The 18,909-nt window shown below is 51.3% G+C and overlaps 1 protein-coding gene across 1 annotated transcript in view; it reads left to right on the top strand.

The window, feature by feature from the left end:
* The window catches only part of ITGA11 (integrin subunit alpha 11), a 97,648-nt gene extending 86,381 nt beyond the window's left edge, over nucleotides 1-11,267 (top strand). Inside the window, exons 22-30 of the mRNA XM_065871738.1 lie at nucleotides 1,057-1,133; nucleotides 2,854-2,943; nucleotides 3,743-3,833; nucleotides 5,109-5,222; nucleotides 5,425-5,511; nucleotides 6,820-6,930; nucleotides 7,028-7,123; nucleotides 10,394-10,507; nucleotides 11,196-11,267. Of these exons, the coding sequence (XP_065727810.1) occupies nucleotides 1,057-1,133; nucleotides 2,854-2,943; nucleotides 3,743-3,833; nucleotides 5,109-5,222; nucleotides 5,425-5,511; nucleotides 6,820-6,930; nucleotides 7,028-7,123; nucleotides 10,394-10,507; nucleotides 11,196-11,267 (852 nt within the window). The remainder of the gene's footprint in view (nucleotides 1-1,056; nucleotides 1,134-2,853; nucleotides 2,944-3,742; nucleotides 3,834-5,108; nucleotides 5,223-5,424; nucleotides 5,512-6,819; nucleotides 6,931-7,027; nucleotides 7,124-10,393; nucleotides 10,508-11,195) is intronic.
* Nucleotides 11,268-18,909: the final 7,642 nt, after the last annotated feature.

Below are 18,909 nucleotides of genomic sequence, written 5' to 3'. Positions count from 1 at the left end.
AGGAGACCTGACTGAGGCCGAGCTGCTTGTAGAGTGGGAACCAGACAGAGGGGAGCTTGAGGTAAGGGCCACCTAGAGAGCTGCAGTGTGTTCCCAAGAGCAAGGTCTGCAAGGCTGGGGGAAGGGGAGGAGAAGGGGGAGGGAGATTAGGGCTCCTGGCAAAAGAACCTCCCCAGTGTGACAAAAGTCAAGATTGTGGTTTTTGAGGTGAGGCGCTGACGCACCCAGGAGCTCTTGGGTGAAGACCCAGCGGGAGCAGCACACAGCCCAAGCTTCCCCACCCGATCCTGCAGCGCTCAAGGAGTAGCCATCCCCGCACCCCACCCCTGCCACCAGGTCTCCTTGGGAAACCCTGTGAGGGTCAGACCTGGGAAGAGCATGAGAGGTCTGTGCAAAGCCCCAGTAGCGCCACCAGGTGGGGCAGAAGGTAGCAAAGAGGGTCAGATGTCAAAGGGCACAATCAGGGGACCCAGGCCCTACTCCTGGGTGAAGGCCAAGGGAAGCACCAGGACCTGGGCAGTCAGAGCGGTGGGAAGGCCGCTGGACAAGGAGACAGGTGTGTGACTAGCCTCTGGGTAGCCTGGGACGGCCTTCACCCTTCTCAGCCTCACAACTGTTCACACGCAAGAACGGGGGGGTGCATGAGGGGGTCTTATCACTAGATTCTGGCCCCCACTTCCTGCGATGCATGTTGATGGCCATCTCCCCTTCCCACCATCAAGTGCCCCCCAGAACTTCCTGCAGAAAGGGTCTGAAGTTGGATTTGCAGTCTTCTGGTTGCCTGTAGTTAAAAACAAAAAGGGAGAGGGCGGAGGGCTGGCCTCACAGCCAAGAAGCGCCAGCAGGGGAACTGTTGACCTCGGCTGCTTCCCCGCCATGGCCCCTGAGCTCAGCTCACATTACTCCAGCACCTGGTCCTCCCTCCCCCAGCCCACTCCCTGCCAGCAGGGCCCACCAAAAGGGCAGGGGTTGGGAGGGGCGGGCCAGGGCTGGTGTGGGCAGTGCGCAGACAGGCAGTTCCCAGCCAGTCCGGCTCCAGCGACTTCTTCCTTGTAGGTGGCTTTCCGTCTGGATTTCGAGTTCAGCAAATCGGTCTTCCTGCACCACATGGAGATCCAGCTCACAGCGGGCAGGTCAGGGCTTGTCCGCTCCTTCTCCCTCCCTGCTCGCTACTCCTGGGCCCTGTTCTGCTGCTGGGAACTGCCCCTCCCCACACCAAATCCCCCCGCCAAGCCTTGTCCGTCGCTGCCCTGCCTGCGAGGGCCCTGGGTCAGTCCCCAAGTGCGGGCCAACCTGCTGCCTGCTGTGCTGCTGCCATTCTTCGTTCCTGGGCAGCTTGGATATAAATAATAATACTCTCAGCTTTCTACAGCATTTTATATAGCAATTATTTAAAAGCCCTACAGTTATAAAGTACTATGCACGTAATATCTCAGTCAGTCCTCACAGCAGCGCCTTAAGACAGGCAAAGCAGGGCTTATTCCCCACCCCACCCCACCTCCCAAGTTACAGGTAAGAAAAGGAAAGCTCAGAGAGGTTGAGTGAATTTCCCAACAACACACAGCATGTAAATAGTACAGTTGGGAGCTAACTAGTTTTCCTACTCCTTATCCAGTGCTCTTTATGTCCTGGTCACTTCTCTCCCCCTTGGAAACTTCCAATTTTAAAACACCTTTCATTACTCTATGTGGGTCTGTCTGTCTGTCTGTCTCCCAGGCCTCCCTGAGGCAGCTTGCTGTAGGTTGACACCGTGAATCACCCATGTCAGTAATAAACACACGGAGGTGAGGAGGAACTCTGGCTGCTCTGGAGCCTTATAAACCCTCCTGAGAACTTCTCCACACTGAGAAAGAAACACTGCAGGCAAATCGAGCACCAACATTCCAACACACACACACATGCGCAAACCAGTCAGCAGTCACAGGAGTGCTGGGGATCAACACAGCAGCATGTGCGTGTATCCAGGTATAGTTAGCCAAACTGTGCACTCTGGTGGAATTCTCACTTGACATGAGAAGTTTGTAAGATGTGTTGATATCTTAAGGCCTCCCTCTTAGAAAGCAGTTTGTTCTCACAGGGCAATGAACGCCCTTGCCTGCAGTGTCCTTGGCAGTGTGGGTGTTGGCAGGTGTTTGTGAGTTGGGCATATATAGGCAGGGGACACTGGGCATCTGTGTGTGTCAGATCTCCCTTTTCTAACTAAGCACCTATCTGGGGTAAGGTTTCCGAAGGAAATCAAACAGTGTATGTAATGAGCAGAAATCATACCTTCTTTATGTCTAAATGATCTGCTCCGGTAGTTCACGGTGCTCAGAAGTGAAGGGAAGCATATTCAACAAAACTTCCTCTAATGCCTCTGAATTTCACTCTCCAGCCTTTTCAAGGCAGCATAGCCCCCATGGGAGCTGGCGCACCCCTAGTCAGCTCACGGGGGGTCGGCTCAAGGGTCAGTAAACGCTCTGCTGTGAATTCCTCATGCTCTTCCCCTCTCTTGGGCAGACCCTTGCCCTGGAGGCATCATCTCCCGGGGCGGGGGGCGGGGGGTAGTAGCATAGGATTTGCCCATCTGACAGAGGAGGAGGGCACACAGGCCGCTGTGACCAAGCTGGCGCCGTCCTCCCAGCCTCCAGCCCAGATGTGCTGCACCCAGAAAGAGGGCAGGGAAAGCTGAGGTCTCCAGGTCCCCTGCCTCCCCGGCCCTTCCCCTCCCGGGAGACACCTCTGATGACCCTGCTGGCTGGCTGCTCTGGTGCAGCAGACCTAGACGCGACTTGGAACCCCCCTGCTGCCCTGAGCTGGGTGGAGGGAGGGCTGTCCCTTCCTGACCACAGGCGCTGCCGGCTCTCCTTGCAGTGACAGTGACGAAGAAGAGAGCACCAAGGAAGACAACATGGCCCTCCTACGCTTGCACCTCAAGTATGAGGCTGACGTGCTCTTCACCAGGTGGGCCGCGGCCCCAGGGCCCTCGTGCTGAGGGACTATGGGAAGCAGCCGGGTATGCCCCTTGAGAGTGCACCCGCCTTGTCCATGGAGGGGAGGTGGCATCAGCATGGAGGAAGAAGAGATACAGACCTGGTCCCCAGGGAGCTCCCCGCAGTGGGGGAGGGGGAGGGCTGGAGCAGCAGGCAGTATCCACCCCAGGTGCAGGCTATAAGCGGAGGAATGGTCTGCAGAGAATTTTAAAATAGTCAAACCTGCTAAAAAGTCCATCTGCATTTCATTACCACTTTGCACTAGCAATTCTAAATAGCATCAGTGAGAAAATGCTTCTCCCTGCAGGGCAGACTGCTCCCACCGCCCACCCACCTCAGTCTGCCAGTGGTCCCCAGTGTGCCCCCTGAGAGCTCCCAGGAGGGCAGAGAAGTCAGAAGGTAACCACAAACAGAAAGTTCAGGCCCTCCCACGGCCACCACTAAAGGCTGGAACGCTGCACAGTGGGCAAGTTCATGATCAAAAGAGGCCATGCCCCTGGGCAGGAGGCAAGGGCAGGGGTGGCAAATAACTTGCTATTCTGGTTCATGGCCATCCCACACACGAGGCAGACATTGCTAATTGATCTCAGAGTTTATTCCTGCTGAGCCTCAGAATCCTTCCCAACACAGCACTCCCAATGGACACAAGAAGAAACGTATTTGCTGTGGTCTAGGGGGAGGCGGGTGCACGCCCACACCCTCTTCCGTTCGTTTATCCATCTAGCCTACACTGACTGAGCTCATGGCGACCCTGTCCTCTGTCCCTGCAGGAGCAGCAGCCTGAGCCACTATGAGGTCAAGCCCAACAGCTCGCTGGAGAGATACCATGGCATCGGGCCTCCCTTCAACTGTGTTTTCAAGGTTAGTCTGGAAGGGAGTCAAGCAGACAGCGAAAGACAGGAGCTGAGGATCCCCCATCTGGCAGGGGAGGAATCTGGAATCATTGCTAGCGCCTGGGGTTCAGCTTCAACCTTGCCACCCATTCACTGTGTGACTTTAGGCAAGTCCCTTCCCCTCTCTGGGGCTCTCAATCCTCATCTGGAAAATTATGGGGCTGAACTGGGAGGATGTGTCAGTGAAGATTAGGTGTAGCTGCTTATAATTTTTAAAGTATGAAAAAAAACAGTGGTCTAAATGCCCTGGGGTTTATTCTCTCCCATAAAAGAAGTCCAGAGTTGGCAGCTTTACAGAGTCATCCGGGATTGGGTCTGTTCCACCATCCTCAATATGCAATCATCAGCCTATCAAGTTTACCTCATAGTCCAAGGTGGCTGCAGCACCAGCCATCACGTTCTCATTCCAGGAAGAAGGAAGGGGAGAAGAGCAGACCAGACCCCTGCCTACTAAGAAACCTCCTTGGCAGTTCCTTGCACTTCCAGTTACTTCTCATTGTCCAAAACGGTGTGATTCAGCTGTACGGGAGGCTAGGAAATATGCCTTTTTGTCTTGCTTTCTGTCACTAAGGAAGGATGGAGAAGGAGAATTAGGAAGCAGTTTAGAGTCTCTGCCACGGTGTGCCCCAAGATCTCCCCAGCCCTGAACTGCTGAGTGAGAATTGGGAGCAGGTAGACAGCTGGAAACATGCAGATGCCTCAGTGGCTCATCCAAGAGAGATTTAGTAACCTGCCCAAGGCCACACAGCTCATCTGTGGCGGCAGCCCCAGGTTATGTGCTCAGGCTTTCTGATTCCAAAGCCCTGTTTGTGATCACTGTGGCTCTGACACCAAATGTGTCACGGCTAGAATGTGAACCAACACACTCACTATTTACATCCTGCATCAGTTACTGATTATTTCTCACAATAAAGGAATTGCTGTCACCACCTCCACCCCGACCTCTGTCCAGGGAGGCCACCAGCACCACAGCCAAGAGAGGGTGAAAAGGGAAGTAACCCTTGCTGTCAGCCTCGTGGCCCCCGAGTGACCCATCCTCAGCCTCCAGGAGCCCATCCCTTTCAGCTTTCATGCAGTTTCATCCTGTAGCCCCCCGCTGAGATCTAGAAGAGCTTTGGAGCATCTACAGTGAAAAAGCCAGGGGGCTTGAAGGGGCCTGACTGGGGGGGTCGCCCCGTGAGCCTCGTCCTCCACCCCCCAACTGCTGCTGGGTGTACTGACACCTCCCCCGCTCTGGCCACAGATCCAAAACTTGGGCTTGTTCCCCATCCACGGGGTGATGATGAAGTTCACTGTTCCCATCGCAACCAGGGGCGGCAACCGGCTGCTGCTGCTGCAGGGCTTCCTTGCTGACCAGGTACCCATGCCCCGGGGGGCCAGCACAGGGGATGGGACAAACATATCCCTAGGTGTGCCCCCAAGTCCCCAGACCTCAGCGCCTTCTCCCGAGCCCAGGGCCAGCCGGGCCTTCTCTGGGCAGAGGAGGAGAGAGGACCGTGTCCGGGACGCCGAGTCTGCCAGTGCTGGTGGTGAGGCTGGTTGCGTATGTCCTCGTGCAGGCAAACACGTCCTGTAACATCTGGGGGAACAGCACTGAGTACCGGCACGCCCCGACGGAGGAGGACCTGAGTCGTGCCCCACAGCTGGTGAGTGTCCCCTGCACCAAGAGCCCCGGGGGACGAGGAGGGGGACTGCCTGAGCTCCTTGTCCAGTAGTTTGTCCAGAAGAGCTTGTCGAGCACCTCTATGTCCCAACCTCAAACTGAAAGGACACAGAATAAGGAAAAGATACTTCTTGCCCTTAGTGAGCTCACCATCTCACAGGAGACATGGGATTGAGTGTAAAGAAGCCAAGTAGCGAGGCTGGGATACGTGTCAAGTGAGGGGCAGTGGAGCCGACAACCTCGAGTAGAGAAGCAGGGGTCGTGGACTTGCCCCTGTGCCTAAAAGGGCCGGTAGGATATGGACAAGCAGAGGGAGGAGGAAGGAGCAAGACGACACGGGGCTTGTATTGGAGACACTGACCACGTCACCTGGGGCCTCCCTGCCCCCAGAGATGGAAGGCAGCCCAGCTCCCACTCCTGAGGCCCTCCCCAAGACATCTGCTAGTGTCCAGGTTTCTGTTCCCAGGGCTGCCTCTGTCCCCACATACCAATTTCTGAGCGTGCCTTCACTATTCCTTACCCAAATAAAAATCTGAGCTATTTTCATTTTGTTCATTTTCAAATGCCTCACACAAAGCATCTTTGGAGTGTAGTGCACTTTACTGAAGACTTGAACTTGGGTGGGGTGAGGTGGCTGCGAGGGAGCAACACAAGTAAGTTTAACCTGATAAATCTTAATTATTTGATGATTTGTTTGGGTTTTCTATTAGGACGGTGGTATCTGCAAGTAATGATAGTTTTAGTTTTACCACTCAGTCCTTTTAAATTGTTTTTCTTGTCTTATTGCTCTGGCTATAAGGGCAATGGTAAACAGAAATGATGACCGTCTTGTCTTGATCCTGTGTTTAAAGGGATTATTTTTCATTTTTCATTATTAAATGTGATACTTGCCACAGGCTTTTTAAAATAAGCACCCTTATTCAGATTCAGGACATTCCCTGGGAGTTTTTATCATAAACAGAAGTTGGATTTCATAAAAGGCTTTTTTCTGCATCTGTTGCAGTAATACTATCATTTTCCCTTTAATGCGTTTGTATGGTGGTGACATTTATAGGCACCCTAACGTTGACCCAAAGTTCTGTTCCTGAAATACACCCAGTTATGCACAACTTCAAGTGGAGCATCGGATATACCGTCCTTACCTTGTCCTCCACCCCCATCCCCTTCCTTCTTCCTTGTCCTCTGCCCCTCCTACCTCAGGAACAAATCCCCACTTGGTCAAGCTGGGCAGCTGAGCCATCTCTCTGGTGGCCAAGCCCCTGCTCACCCTGAGACCCACCTTCTCTTTCAGAATCACAGCAACGCTGATGTAGTTTCCATCAATTGCAATGTGAGGCTGGCCCCCAACCAGGAAATCAGTTTCCATCTGCTGGGGAACCTGTGGTTGAGGTCCCTAAAAGCAGTAAGTAGAGCCCCGGGGGCCAGGCTGGAGGAGGCAGGTGCTGGGGAGTCTCCCCTGGGAGAGGGGCCAGAACCTGACAAGGCCTCTGGTTACACAGCTCAAGTACAAGTTGATGAGAATCACGGTCCATGCAGCCTTGCAGAGGCAGTTCCACAGCCCTTTCATCTTCCGCGAGGAGGATCCCAGCCGCCAGGTGAGCACTGGGAACTCTGCAGACCTGGGCCCGGGCCAGGTCAGCTTGGGGAAGGGTAGCCCCTTCGCCGAGAGTTTTCCTACACCCCCTGCAGGAGAGAGATGGACAGGCCTGCCAGCAGTTAGTGCAGCATCAGAGGCGAGGGAAAATCGAGACAAACAGGCTGTTAGGGGCAAAACTGGAGAGAACAGGGCCAGAAATAGGCATTGGTGCTGTCCCTCGGGGGCACCAAGCGCTGCACCTCAACAACCCCCGGAGGCGAAGAAGGAGAGACACCTGCGTGTTTTGCACTAGAGGAAGCGGAAGTACAACCCAGGCCTGCCTGCCTGCCCACCTGCCTCAGGGCGGCGAGGCTGGGTCTCGGCAGGCTGGCAGCCTAGAACGGCCAGCCAACCCTCCCCTCCCCATGCATCCGCGCCTCAAATCTAATGAATGAAGTCTTATGCGAACTGAAGTTGTGAAGACCGAGGGACTCGAGCTATCTCTGAACTGGAACTCTTTTTGAATTGAGTAAAACTGGACTGTCTCAGCTCAGACTGGCTTGAATCAGGGTCTAGGAAAGGGGTGAGGCTCCCTGTGGTGCTCTCTGGGAAAATGAGAAATTGGGTCTTGAAAAAAAGGCGGGTCCTCTGGAAGGAGCCGGGCGTCTCGGGTGTGGGACGCTGCTGCCCTCCACTGGCCACATCCCCAGCCCTGACCTGGGCTCTGGGTGAGCGTCCTGTACCAGATGCGCAGTCACCCACCAGCCCCACCCCAGGAGACACTGGAGAGCAAAATGGGCCTGGTCAGGAAGCCAGACCTCCAGAAAACACAAACGTCGATCCCAAACAGCGTGTGGGTGTGCCAGGCGGAGGGGGAGCAGGCACAGAAGCCCGAGGCAGCGTTCAGCAGATCCACCCGAGGAGCTGTTTTATTTGTTCCTTCTTCAGCATTTGTCAGGTGTTCATCCTGTGACTCAATCAGGCAGACAAGGGGGCGAGGACAACGAAGTGTGGGTGCAGTCTGTGGGAGAGCACAGGTGCTGGCATGGGGGTTGGTCAGAGCAAGCCATGTCCAGGGAGGGCTTTCTGGAGGAGACAGTCCACTTGACCTGAATCTTGAGAGACGTGTGGGAATTTTCCAGGCAATCACGCGAGAAGAGGCATGGTACAGACACCCCACGCACCCACAGACCACCCCTTTCTCCGCACTAGTCCATTTGTCATTTACTAGTTTAAGTGATTTCTCCTTCCACTCCCACTTCCCACCCCCAAAAACCCCTCTTATATGCTCTGGATGCCTCACTCCTCTTAGAAAGCCAGCAACCCAAAATTTAAGTCCCTGTTGCCTTGGCTCTGTGCGAGGTGCTGGTGTGGGAAGGCAGAGCCAGCTCCCAGCCTTCAGGGATGGAAAGAGCATAGAAGGGACCTGCTGTTGGTGGAGCCCTACCTATGTGCCGGGCACCATAACAGACACCTGCCGTGTTACCCTGCTTACTCCTCACAGCACTGTGAGGGGCGTCCCCACGTCCATTTATCAGATATGGAAACGGAGGCTGTGTGAGGTAAGGCGGAAGGGGAGCAGGCTTGCCTCAAGGTGAATAGAGAGTCACTGGCCAAGCCGGGCTCCGCCATGCTGTCGTGGGTGCGTTCGTTCAGGCTTTCAGCGCGTTGACTGAGCTCCTGCTCTGTCCCAGGCACTGTTCCAGGCACTGAGGATAGAGCAGTGAGCAAAATAGATAAAGCCCCTGCTCTCCCTGGAGCTGACACTCTAGATGGTGGGGGAAGAGTCAACGAACATAAATACATACAATGTCAGTGGTGATAAGGTCTGCCCAGAAAAACGCAGGTGCGTAAGGGTGGAGACGAGGGGTGCTATTTTATACAGGGAGACTGGGGAAAGCCTATAAGGGGACAGCAGACAGAGACTAGAAGAAATACAGTGGTGTCATGCAGCGAAGGGGGTTGGGGGAGCCCCACCAGCAGAAGGAATAGCGATGCAAAGCCCCAGCAGCAGGCGTGTGCTGGGCGTGTTGGCAGCCGGGTGGCTGAGGGCTGGAGTAGAGAGAGCAAGGGGCAGAGGAGGAGATGAGGCCGGTGAGATAAGCAGGGCCGGAGGGTGCAGGGCCTTGCAGGCCGGGACAGGGAGTCTTGTTTTTCACTCTGAGGAAGATGGGAAAACCTGGAGGACAGAGCAGAGCAGAGAATAAATCCCCTGCCTCTGGCTACTATTCCAAGAACAGACTGTAGGGGGCAATACACAAGCAGAAGGGGCAGCTAGGTGGCTGCTGCGGTCTCCAGGTGGGAGATGAGGGTGCTCAGTCCAAAGAGGTAGCCTTGGTGGTGGCAGGAGTGGCCACATTCTGGGTGTTTCAAAGGTAGAGCAGATAGACTTTGCTGGGGTCCACGTGGGTGTGAAAGTGAGAGTCAGTGACCAATACAAGAAGCAGGAGCAGGGAAGGACAAGGCTGCCATTTGCTTTGAGGGGAAAGATGTTGAAGGAACAGGTTTGAGGGTGAGGAGTGAGATCAGGAGTTTACCTGGGGACCTGTTAAAGATGCCAGGCAGGCCGAGTAGACAGTTGGGTATGAGTCTGGAATGCAGTGGAGAGTCCAGGTAGAAGGTAGCAATGTGAAAGCATCAGCAGGCATAAAGATGGTTACGGCCCTAAGACTGAGTGAGCTTCCCCAGGGCTGCGTTAGGGCTCTCACAGCCCTGGGCACTTTTGGACCTTACTCCATAAACAAGATTTTTTTAAAAAGCATTATTTTCTGACTTGGTCTGTATAAAGACAAATATAATCCAGACAAGATTATATTTTTTGATTCTAACTTTAAAAGAAATTAGAACATTACTGTGGTCCCCTAAAAGCACCATGGACCCTGGGCGCCATGCCCGTGGTGCCTACTCCATAAGTCAGCCCTGAGCTCACCAGAGCCATGGGACACACCAACATTTAGGAAGCAGCAGAGAGAGCAAGAAAGAGTGTCCCATGTGGTAGAAGGAGAAAGCAGGGAGAGTGGAGTGGCCCCAGGCCCAAGGCAGAAAGCGTCTCAAAGAGGAGGTGGGATCACTTGGTCACTTAAGTCAGATGTCTGCTGCACCACGGCTGGGAGCTCTGAGGCCTCTCAGCAGGCTGGTGCAACCCATCCCTTCAGCATCTCCCTGAGGAAGGGGATGCAGCTCTCCCACCAGGTGCCCGCTGTCTCCTACCCTCCTGCCCCTCCCCAGGCTGCCACCTGGGCCCCAGAACAGTAGCGCTGTTGACCTGGCCTCACCCCTCACCTTGCAGATCACATTTGAGATCTCCAAGCAAGAGGACTCACAGATCCCCATCTGGATCATCGTGGGCAGCTCCCTGGGGGGCCTCCTGCTGCTGGCGCTGCTGGTCCTGGCACTGTGGAAGGTGAGGGCCCCCGCAGGGTGCAGATGGGGGGCAGCATCCTGGCTGTCCGGGCCTGGGGCCTCCGCCTCTGAGCTCTGTGGCCAGTCCCCATGTTCTCCTCCGCGTGGGAGCTGGGGCCCACCCAGCCTCCTCCCCAGAACTTGCCGACTCCTCACCACAGCAGGCAGATGGGCTAGGGCCACCAAAGGGTACTCAGCCTACAGCTCCAACCCTTTTGTGGGTCCCTCTGAGAACCTAATGAAAGTTAGGCTTCCTCTGATCAGAAAAAAAGCAAGCACACACAGCCACAAAATTTCTCCAACCATGTCAGACTGTTAAGAAGTCCCCCAAAAGCCCTTCTCCGTCTCTGAGCCTCAGGCTAAGAACCCCTGGTCTCAGCCTCTTCCTGTTGTAGATGAGGTGAAGGAGGCCCAGAGAGGGGTGTTGACTAGGGCAGCGTCAAAGAGCATGACTGCTTGCCTCTTGACACAGGCTCCGTCCACTTGGTTCCAGCCTCCCTGTCACCAATTACGTGGCCCGTTGTGCAGCCTGGCGGTGGTAGGGGAGGTATGCAGCATGAGCTGGGGCGTTCAGGGAAGGCTTCTGAGGAAAGAAGCCTTAAGAGAGTGAGTGAAGGGAGAGCAGGAAGGGGAGACAGGCCTTGTCCACCCTGCCCACCCCTGAGATTTCTCCCTTTGCCTTCCCACAGCTCGGCTTCTTTAAAAGTGCCAAGCGCAGGAGGGAGCCCGGCCTGGACCCCACCCCCAAAGTGCTGGAGTGAGGCTCCGGGGGAGGCTGAGAGTTGATGGGGGCCAGGACACGGACCCAGGCAGTGTGCAGGCCCGTGGCCCACCGAGCTGGGGTGGAGAGGACGCCGGCTCGCTTTGCACTTGACCTCATCTCCTGAGAGACCAAGTCTGCTCCCTCTGAAAAGAACTCAAGTGTTTTAAGAGGGACTGTCCTACTGGGAGCCATGGCACCTCCAACACAGATCCCTAGGGATTTAAAGGGACCCCCTCCCAAGGTACACCCCAAAGCCGCCCCCAGGCTCTGTGGGGGCATTTGCTGCCCCCATCACTAAGGTGCTAGAAATTCGTCATCACCCCATGCTCAGAAGAAACCCAGAGGGGAAGACTACAAATGCAAACCCACTCTGCCCTCTCCAGGCCTCTAGTTCCAGTGGGACCTAAGGGGACAGCAGATCTGCACTCTGCACTGTCCTCCCACCCCAACACTGTCCATGGCTCCCGAGTCTCCTCACCCCTTCCCCAGGCCGGAGATAGGTCCCCGGAGCGCCCCCTGCCTGAGGGGCCCAGCGGTGACAGCTATTGGCCTGGATGAAGACAGACTCTGGGACGCGGAGACTGTGATGGACGGGCAGCTGGGACCTAGGAGACTGGGCACCCACCAAGATGCGGAGGTGGGCGGGCTGTCCCGCATCCCCACCGTGCGTTCACACTGACCACCGCCCACATCCCCTCCCAACATGCTCTCAGCAGCCGCAGGCCTGCAGCTGCCACCCCTCCTGCTGCTTTTGTTCCTGGGAGCCTGGCGGAAGTGTGGATGACACAATCCCCAGGCTCCACGGTCCCACTTCGTCTTCCACCGCAGCCTGTCCCGATGCGATGGCAAGGCTGCAGGCCATGGGCAGGGGTAGAGGTGGGGGGCCTCCCCTCCCTGCATCACCCCCTCCCGACACACACACACACACACAGCCTCTCACGGCCTCCCATCCCTCCCTTCCGACCACCCATCACCCATCACCCATGGGGGAGAAGGGCTGGACCAGTGCTGAGGGGTCCTCCCTGGAATGCACTGGATAAAGCTGGTGCAGGAACCCCCAGAGCCTGTGCAACCTTGGTGGCAAATGTCTGATCTGCCAGCCCATGGGACAAGTGGTACTACCAATGACAGCGCCCCGAGGACAAGAGGCATGCCTGGTGCCCAGCCGAGTAATTTATACCTTAACTTTGTTGTGAGGTAGGAATGAAGGGGGGATACATCAAAGGCATCTGTCCCCTGTCACATAGTACGACCTTTACTGTCGTAAATATTTTAAAGAAATTTTTAAAAATACAGTGTTTAAAAACAACTAAGAGGCTGCCATCCCTTTTGTGGGCAGAGCATGTCCTAGTGAGCCACACTCTTTGAGGACAGGAGGTGGATGAGGGGCTCCCTGCTTCTTTCCCATTGTCTCTAGATGTTTGGAAGGGACTTGTCCACCCTTTGCTCCCCACAACATCCCCTCCCAGTGGCTGCCTGGTCTGGGATGGACATCTCCAGTGATGGAGCACTCCCTCCCTCTTTCCCTCCCTCCCAAGCCCACCTGTTCCATCTTTGGCCAGTTTAGATGGTTGAAACCCACATGTCACTGTAGCTTCTACCCCTTCGTTCCTGCTCTTTCCTCTAAGGCTTCCCAGATTTCTCTAGGCTGGCATCTCAGTGCTGACTTTCAGACCCTGACTTCTAGTTTCTTCACCTTTACCCACAGACTACTCTTAAAATTAGTTGTCTCCATTCTATTCTCATGCCTTTGGAATCTCAAGAAGCCAGTAGAGTCTTAGAAATTATTTGGTCCTGTTCCCCCATAGATGAGGACGCTCAGAACCATTGAAGTTAAGAGAGCCCCAGGTTCCATAGCAGAATCCAGACTAATCCCAGGACTGCTGTCTCTCAAGCCAGACTGTCGTTCTAGCCCAGCCTTAGAAGGGCTTCGTGAAGGATTAGAAGGAATTGACATGAAGTCACTCGTCACTCTTTATGGGAATATTTTTTCTCAAATGGTGAAACCAAAATCAGAAGGTAACATTTTAAAATCGTATTTCATTTGCGTCATTACCCTCATGAATGGGGTAGTCTGGCTAAAGGAGAATCAATGACCCCGCACCCAAAAGTGCATTGTTTGCTCTGGCACCAAGTCTTCTTTCTGTCAAACGCCGTCAACTCTGAGAATGCTTTCATGTGAAACCAGACTTTCAGAGATTGGCATTCACATTTTTTAAATCTGCCATGTGCAGCCACAGTGCAGGCCAAACAAAATGCATCTGCAGGTCAGATGCAGCCCAGAGGTCACCGAATTGCAACCCCTGGACTCAGAGGCAGCCTTTATCCCCAGGAGGTCATAGTCCCTCCATGTCCTCCCCTACCCTAGGCCAAGAACAACTAAATGGTCAAAAGGTGGAAGAAATGGGAGGCTTGTTTGTATCTTCAAGGCCTTCAGCCCTTGCACTGTGTCGCTCTCCTCTCTTATCAATGCTCCCTTTCTGAAATTATTTGCTCTGGGGTATAAATGTCCATGGCTGGCCTTAAATGTGCTGGTAGGGCAAGCAGAGAAGATACATTTTACATGGAGCAAAGCCTCATGCTAGAGCAGCGTTTCTCAGGCCTGGCTGCACATTAGAATCACCTGGAAGCTTTAAACGCTACCTATACAAGGCCCCACCCCCGGGAGTCAGACTTGATTGGTTGGGAGAGGGGCCAGGGCATCATTTGTGTTTCAGAGTTCCCCTGGCGACTCCAGTGTGCTGAGCGTTGAGGTCAACAGGCAGGTGAATACGTAGGCTAGAAAGCAAACAACAAAAAAGGGGTTTACGTGCACAAGTGACCTTCTGTGCTGAGTAATGGGAACTGGGTTGTCATCGTAATGCTGTTCAGGTTGACTTGGCTCCCGCCTGCAGTTTAGAAGATTTTCTCATTGCAGCAAGTCTCCAGAGTGGAATTTGCTACAGGAGATGACCCAGTTCTTGAGTTGGGGGCACATTTGCTAATGTCCGGGCGGGGGGCGGGTGGTGGTGGTGGTGATGAACAGCAGCCTCTGAAGCATTTTTAGCATTTTTAGCATTTGGTGGCAAGCTGTCCAAAATGCAACCTCAAATCAACATGAAAATTCATATTACGGTTCATAGATGGGAGTTCTTAGCAATGCTCTCTGTCTGGTAGTTAAGTGTAATTATTTATGATGGAGCTAAGGAGTGAACTCAAGAGTGTTAACATGAAGCATAAACAACTTAAAAAGTCTTTTAGAAGCCTTATCGGCCCATCCTAGACACTGCTTCAAAACAGCTGCGCTGATTTCCAGATGGCCTCGTGATACTAAAGCAATTCCACGGCAGGTGAGTGCGCAGGAGGAAAACGTGCCTGGGGCGAGGCCTGACTCTGCGAACCAAGCTACCAGCAGAAGGCGGTTTTAGAATCTGCTCTGTGGGCTGTCAGGATTTTTTAAATTCTAGGCTCACTGTCTAGTAGAGGGAGAGGACCTCCAACAGGAAGTTGTGAACTGAGATGTGCAAGATGTTCCGGGGGGGTCTCATGTTGATTCTGACATGGTGACATGGTTAGACCCCATGCGCAAGGGGCGCCGACCCTCAGAGAAGATACAAGAGCTGAGGGGCAGACCTTGGGTAGCTTTGAGAGAGGCCTCAGGCCCTTGTGCCATCATCCGGTGTTCTGCAGGGAAGTGGACATCAATTATGCTGTCCCCCAGTTCCGGCCAGCTAAGAGTTGAAAAGGAGAAATTCAGGTAAGAGTGCGGCTTCTTTCTGGTGTCAGATGGTGTGGGCATGTAAGCTCGGAGGGCAGGGTGTGTCTCTTAAAGCAGAGTATCTATCCAGAGCTGAGCATCTCAAAGTGGGGTCCTGGGGCCACCTAAATCAGAACCTCAGATGACATTCTACCCCAGACCTCACAGATCCAGTTCCTGTGAGGTAATTTTAAGCACATTAAAATTATAGAACCAGAAATCTAGAGCCATAAGATTTTGTTATTTTCTAGACTTCAACGTCAGTTTCTTACAGCATGGCCTTTCTCAGCTGCCCTTTAGCCTATCTTGGTGGCAGCAGTCATCGGTAAAAACCCCCCAAGGGGTGTCCTTCCAGTGCCAACAGTGGAGTTTCTGGGCCTTCCTTTTGTTAAGAAAGGTGGTACTTCTTAACAAGATGGGTATCAGGTGAAGGGGGCTAATACAAACACAACAGAGAGAGAGAGAGGAGAATAATTCTTTCCCAGGAAATGTGGGAGAGCTTCTCTGAGACCTTTCCTAGAGGTCTATAAAAGACAAGTTGCTGTCTCCATCAGTATTTAAGAGCTTTTAGCATCCATACTCTCCCAAAATAAGACACAAGACTCTTGGCTTTAAGCCCTAAGATGCCAGGCAGCCTGTAATCGAAGAAGCTGGTTTAACCATGCTTCTTTTCTGGCATATGACTCACTGCAACCACACCTCACCCCAAACATGAAGTAGCCAGGTTTCTCCACCAGATATGCCTTGGGTGATTGACTTAATACAGCCATTAGTAGTGAATGGTCCTGTCTTCACCACACTGGCCTTTGTTTTTACCTTTAGCTAATGTCACGTTGCCCTTTATTCTGCACTACTTCTTACCTTTAAAAAAAAAAAATCCCCCCAAATTATCCTTATATTACTATTAATGTCAACTAGATCCCTATCAGTCAAGCTTAATCGCCTACATTAAATCTGCAGAGTGCTTCTGTGTCACTGTCTGTTCCGTTAGCTTTGACATCACACTAAAGTAGGACAGCATGTTCCAAACAAAAACTGAAACCGGAACGTAGGAGCTTTGCTGGTGTAGCTTGAAGGGAGGGTTACAAGCCTGGCACCTGGCCTCTGAAACTTCAAAAAGATATAGGCTAAAATGTACCTAGCAAACTCACAAGGCTCAAAGTAGGGTATGAGCAGAAAAATATTTTTTTTAAGCAGATGGGGGCACCATTCCTTAAGGACTCATCCTTTCTAATCAGTTGTGCATGTTCTTTGTTCCTGTCTCCCTGGTACTATATTAAAAATGATGATGGTAAAGTTTTCTGAAACGTTTTCAGAAGATGGCCCAAGCCAGTGTTCAAAAGTAACATCTTAAACTTTCAAAATTAAAATTTGAGGAAAAATAGAAAATCAGATTTCAAATAGAGACATCTAGCCGGACAACAAGCTTATCAAGGACAGGGACCATGATTCTTATTTTTTGTATTCACATCCCTGATATAGTGCCCGACACACAGTAGGTGCTCGATAAACAGGAATTTCCAACTGTTTCTTCCTACTGGTTGAGGCCAGAGCAAACCCCAGTTCTGTTCTCCGGATGAACTGAGCAAACCAACTTTACAAATCACAGGCAAATTAGAATATATAATTTTGTCTAAGCTTGTCAAAAAGCTAAGATTTTGTGAGCTACCTGAAATTTGCATCTCATACTGAAATTTTCTAGATCAGGTATCTGATGAAATATATTACTGCCAGCATTTTCTTTTGTCTGGACATCTGTTACTTTAATATAGCAGACATTACTTGAAATACAGAAAAAGAAAAAGAAGATGATTTAGAATTTGGATGGTTTCTGCAGTCCAGTCAGATATTTTTGCCAGGCACAGATCTGGCAGAAATGCTAAGATGATCTTCTCTGGTACTGGTGTGAGAGTCTTACAGTGAAAGAGCTCTGTTCAGCGGGTCAGTAAACTCAGAGCCTACCTCAGGCTCTGACACTTGGTCCTTGTGCAACCTTGGATGGCCAAGTCGCTTCTTTGTGAGCCTGTATCCTCAACTATGAAGTGACAGAGTTGCCCTAAATGATTTTTTCAGATCTCTACAAAGGGACTCCCTAAATCTAAATTTGAATGCAAACATGTGCAGAGGATGTGCTCCAGTACCACCCTTTAATACCCTTCTGGTAGTCTTAACTATTGTAATTAGGTAAAAGAAAGAAATATGAGGTATGAATACTGGAAATGAGAAGGCAAAATCATCATTACCTGTAAACGATGATTAGTGTATCTGGGACATCCAAATGAAGCAAATGAAAAAACATTTTTTTTTAAAAGGGAGGGCTTCCCTGGTGGCGCAGTGGTTGAGAATCCGCCTGCCGATGCAGGGGACAGGGGTTTGTACCCCGGTCCGGGAAGATCCCACATGCCGCGGAGCGGCTGGGCCCGTGAGCCATGGCCGCTGAGCCTGCGCGTCCGGAGCCTGTGCTCCGCAACGGGAGAGGCCACAGCAGTGAGAGGCCCGCGCACCGAAAAAAAAAAGGGAAATCCATTAAAATGCCTATATCAAAACATTAACATTTAGAAGTATATACAGTGGAAGAAAGGCTCCTCTCTACAATATAAACAAACAAACTAATGATTAAAAAAAAGGAAGATATTTGCAAGACCTTCATTAAAAATAAACTTTCTGGTTAGAGAAAAAAGACAAATGAAACATCAGCCCCACTTTTATTAATACTTAGCATTTAGCAGGCACTTCACTGTTTAAAGCACTACATTAAGCGTTTTAATTCTCTCACTTGCTCATCACAACTTAGATAATATTATTGTCCCAATGTACAGAAACTGAGACTTGGATCGAGGTCACAGAGCTAGTACGTGATGGAAAGAACCCAGACAGTATTCCTCAGGGTTCCACCACACTGCCAGGTCTACAGAATAGAAGAGAGAACCCAGAAACAGATCCAATTACTTTATGGGAATTTACTTTATGATTCATATCAGTGGAAAATAAGAGAGTTCTTGGCTAGCTGGATCCTTAATCAAAATAAATTCCAGGTAGATAAAAGATTTAAACCAAAGAAGACGAGAAGGAAAGAATGTGGAGAAGGAAGAGGGAAAAAAAAGGGGGGAGGGGAAGGGGAGAGAGAAGTGGGAGGTAAAAGCCATAAAAGCACTAGAAGAGAACATGGGTAAAAAAGATATATGAACTTGGAATGGAGACAACTTGACAAGATACAAAATTCAATAGATATAAAAACTACTAAAAGTCAAAAAACAAACTACAAACTGTGACACATGACAGAAAATTTCCTTAAATTTGCAAGGAATTTCTAACACGTAGCAAGAAAAAGGCCACAACCCAAAAGCAAACAAAAGAAAGAAAAAAGGTCAGTAAATATATGTCAACCTCATTCATAATAAAGGAACACAAATTAGAACCATGAAATATTTTCCATTTCCATCATCTTGGCAAAAACTAAATGATTAGATAATATTTGATGTCAATAAGGATGTAGGGAGATGGAAGGCAACTGGATCACCTCTGTCAAGATTTTAAACACTCAGTCACTAAACCAGAAGTTCCAGAGCTAGAAATGAATTTGTTCTCTGAATACAGTATATAAGGATGTTCACTGAAGCAGTATTTGGAATGTCAGTAAACTGAAAACCTAAAAATCCAACACTAAGGCCTGGTTAAATAAACTTTAAGTCCATCCATAGAATTAAATGCTATAAAATTGTTTTTTTTTAATCTATACATACCAAAATAAAAAGTCCAAGATATATTAAATGAAAACAAGATGCAGAATAACATAGGAAAGGTAAAAGTCTATTTGCATTAAAGAAAAAAAAAGGAGAAAATACACATATATACACATAAAATTCTGGGAAGCTACTCAAAAAACTAGTGAGTACCCTCTGAA

Source organism: Phocoena phocoena, chromosome 2 (genome assembly GCF_963924675.1).
Source record: "Phocoena phocoena chromosome 2, mPhoPho1.1, whole genome shotgun sequence".
Lineage (NCBI taxonomy): Eukaryota > Metazoa > Chordata > Mammalia > Artiodactyla > Phocoenidae > Phocoena > Phocoena phocoena.
Note: the sequence above shows the minus strand (reverse complement) of the source record. Positions and strands in the feature narration are given on the sequence as shown.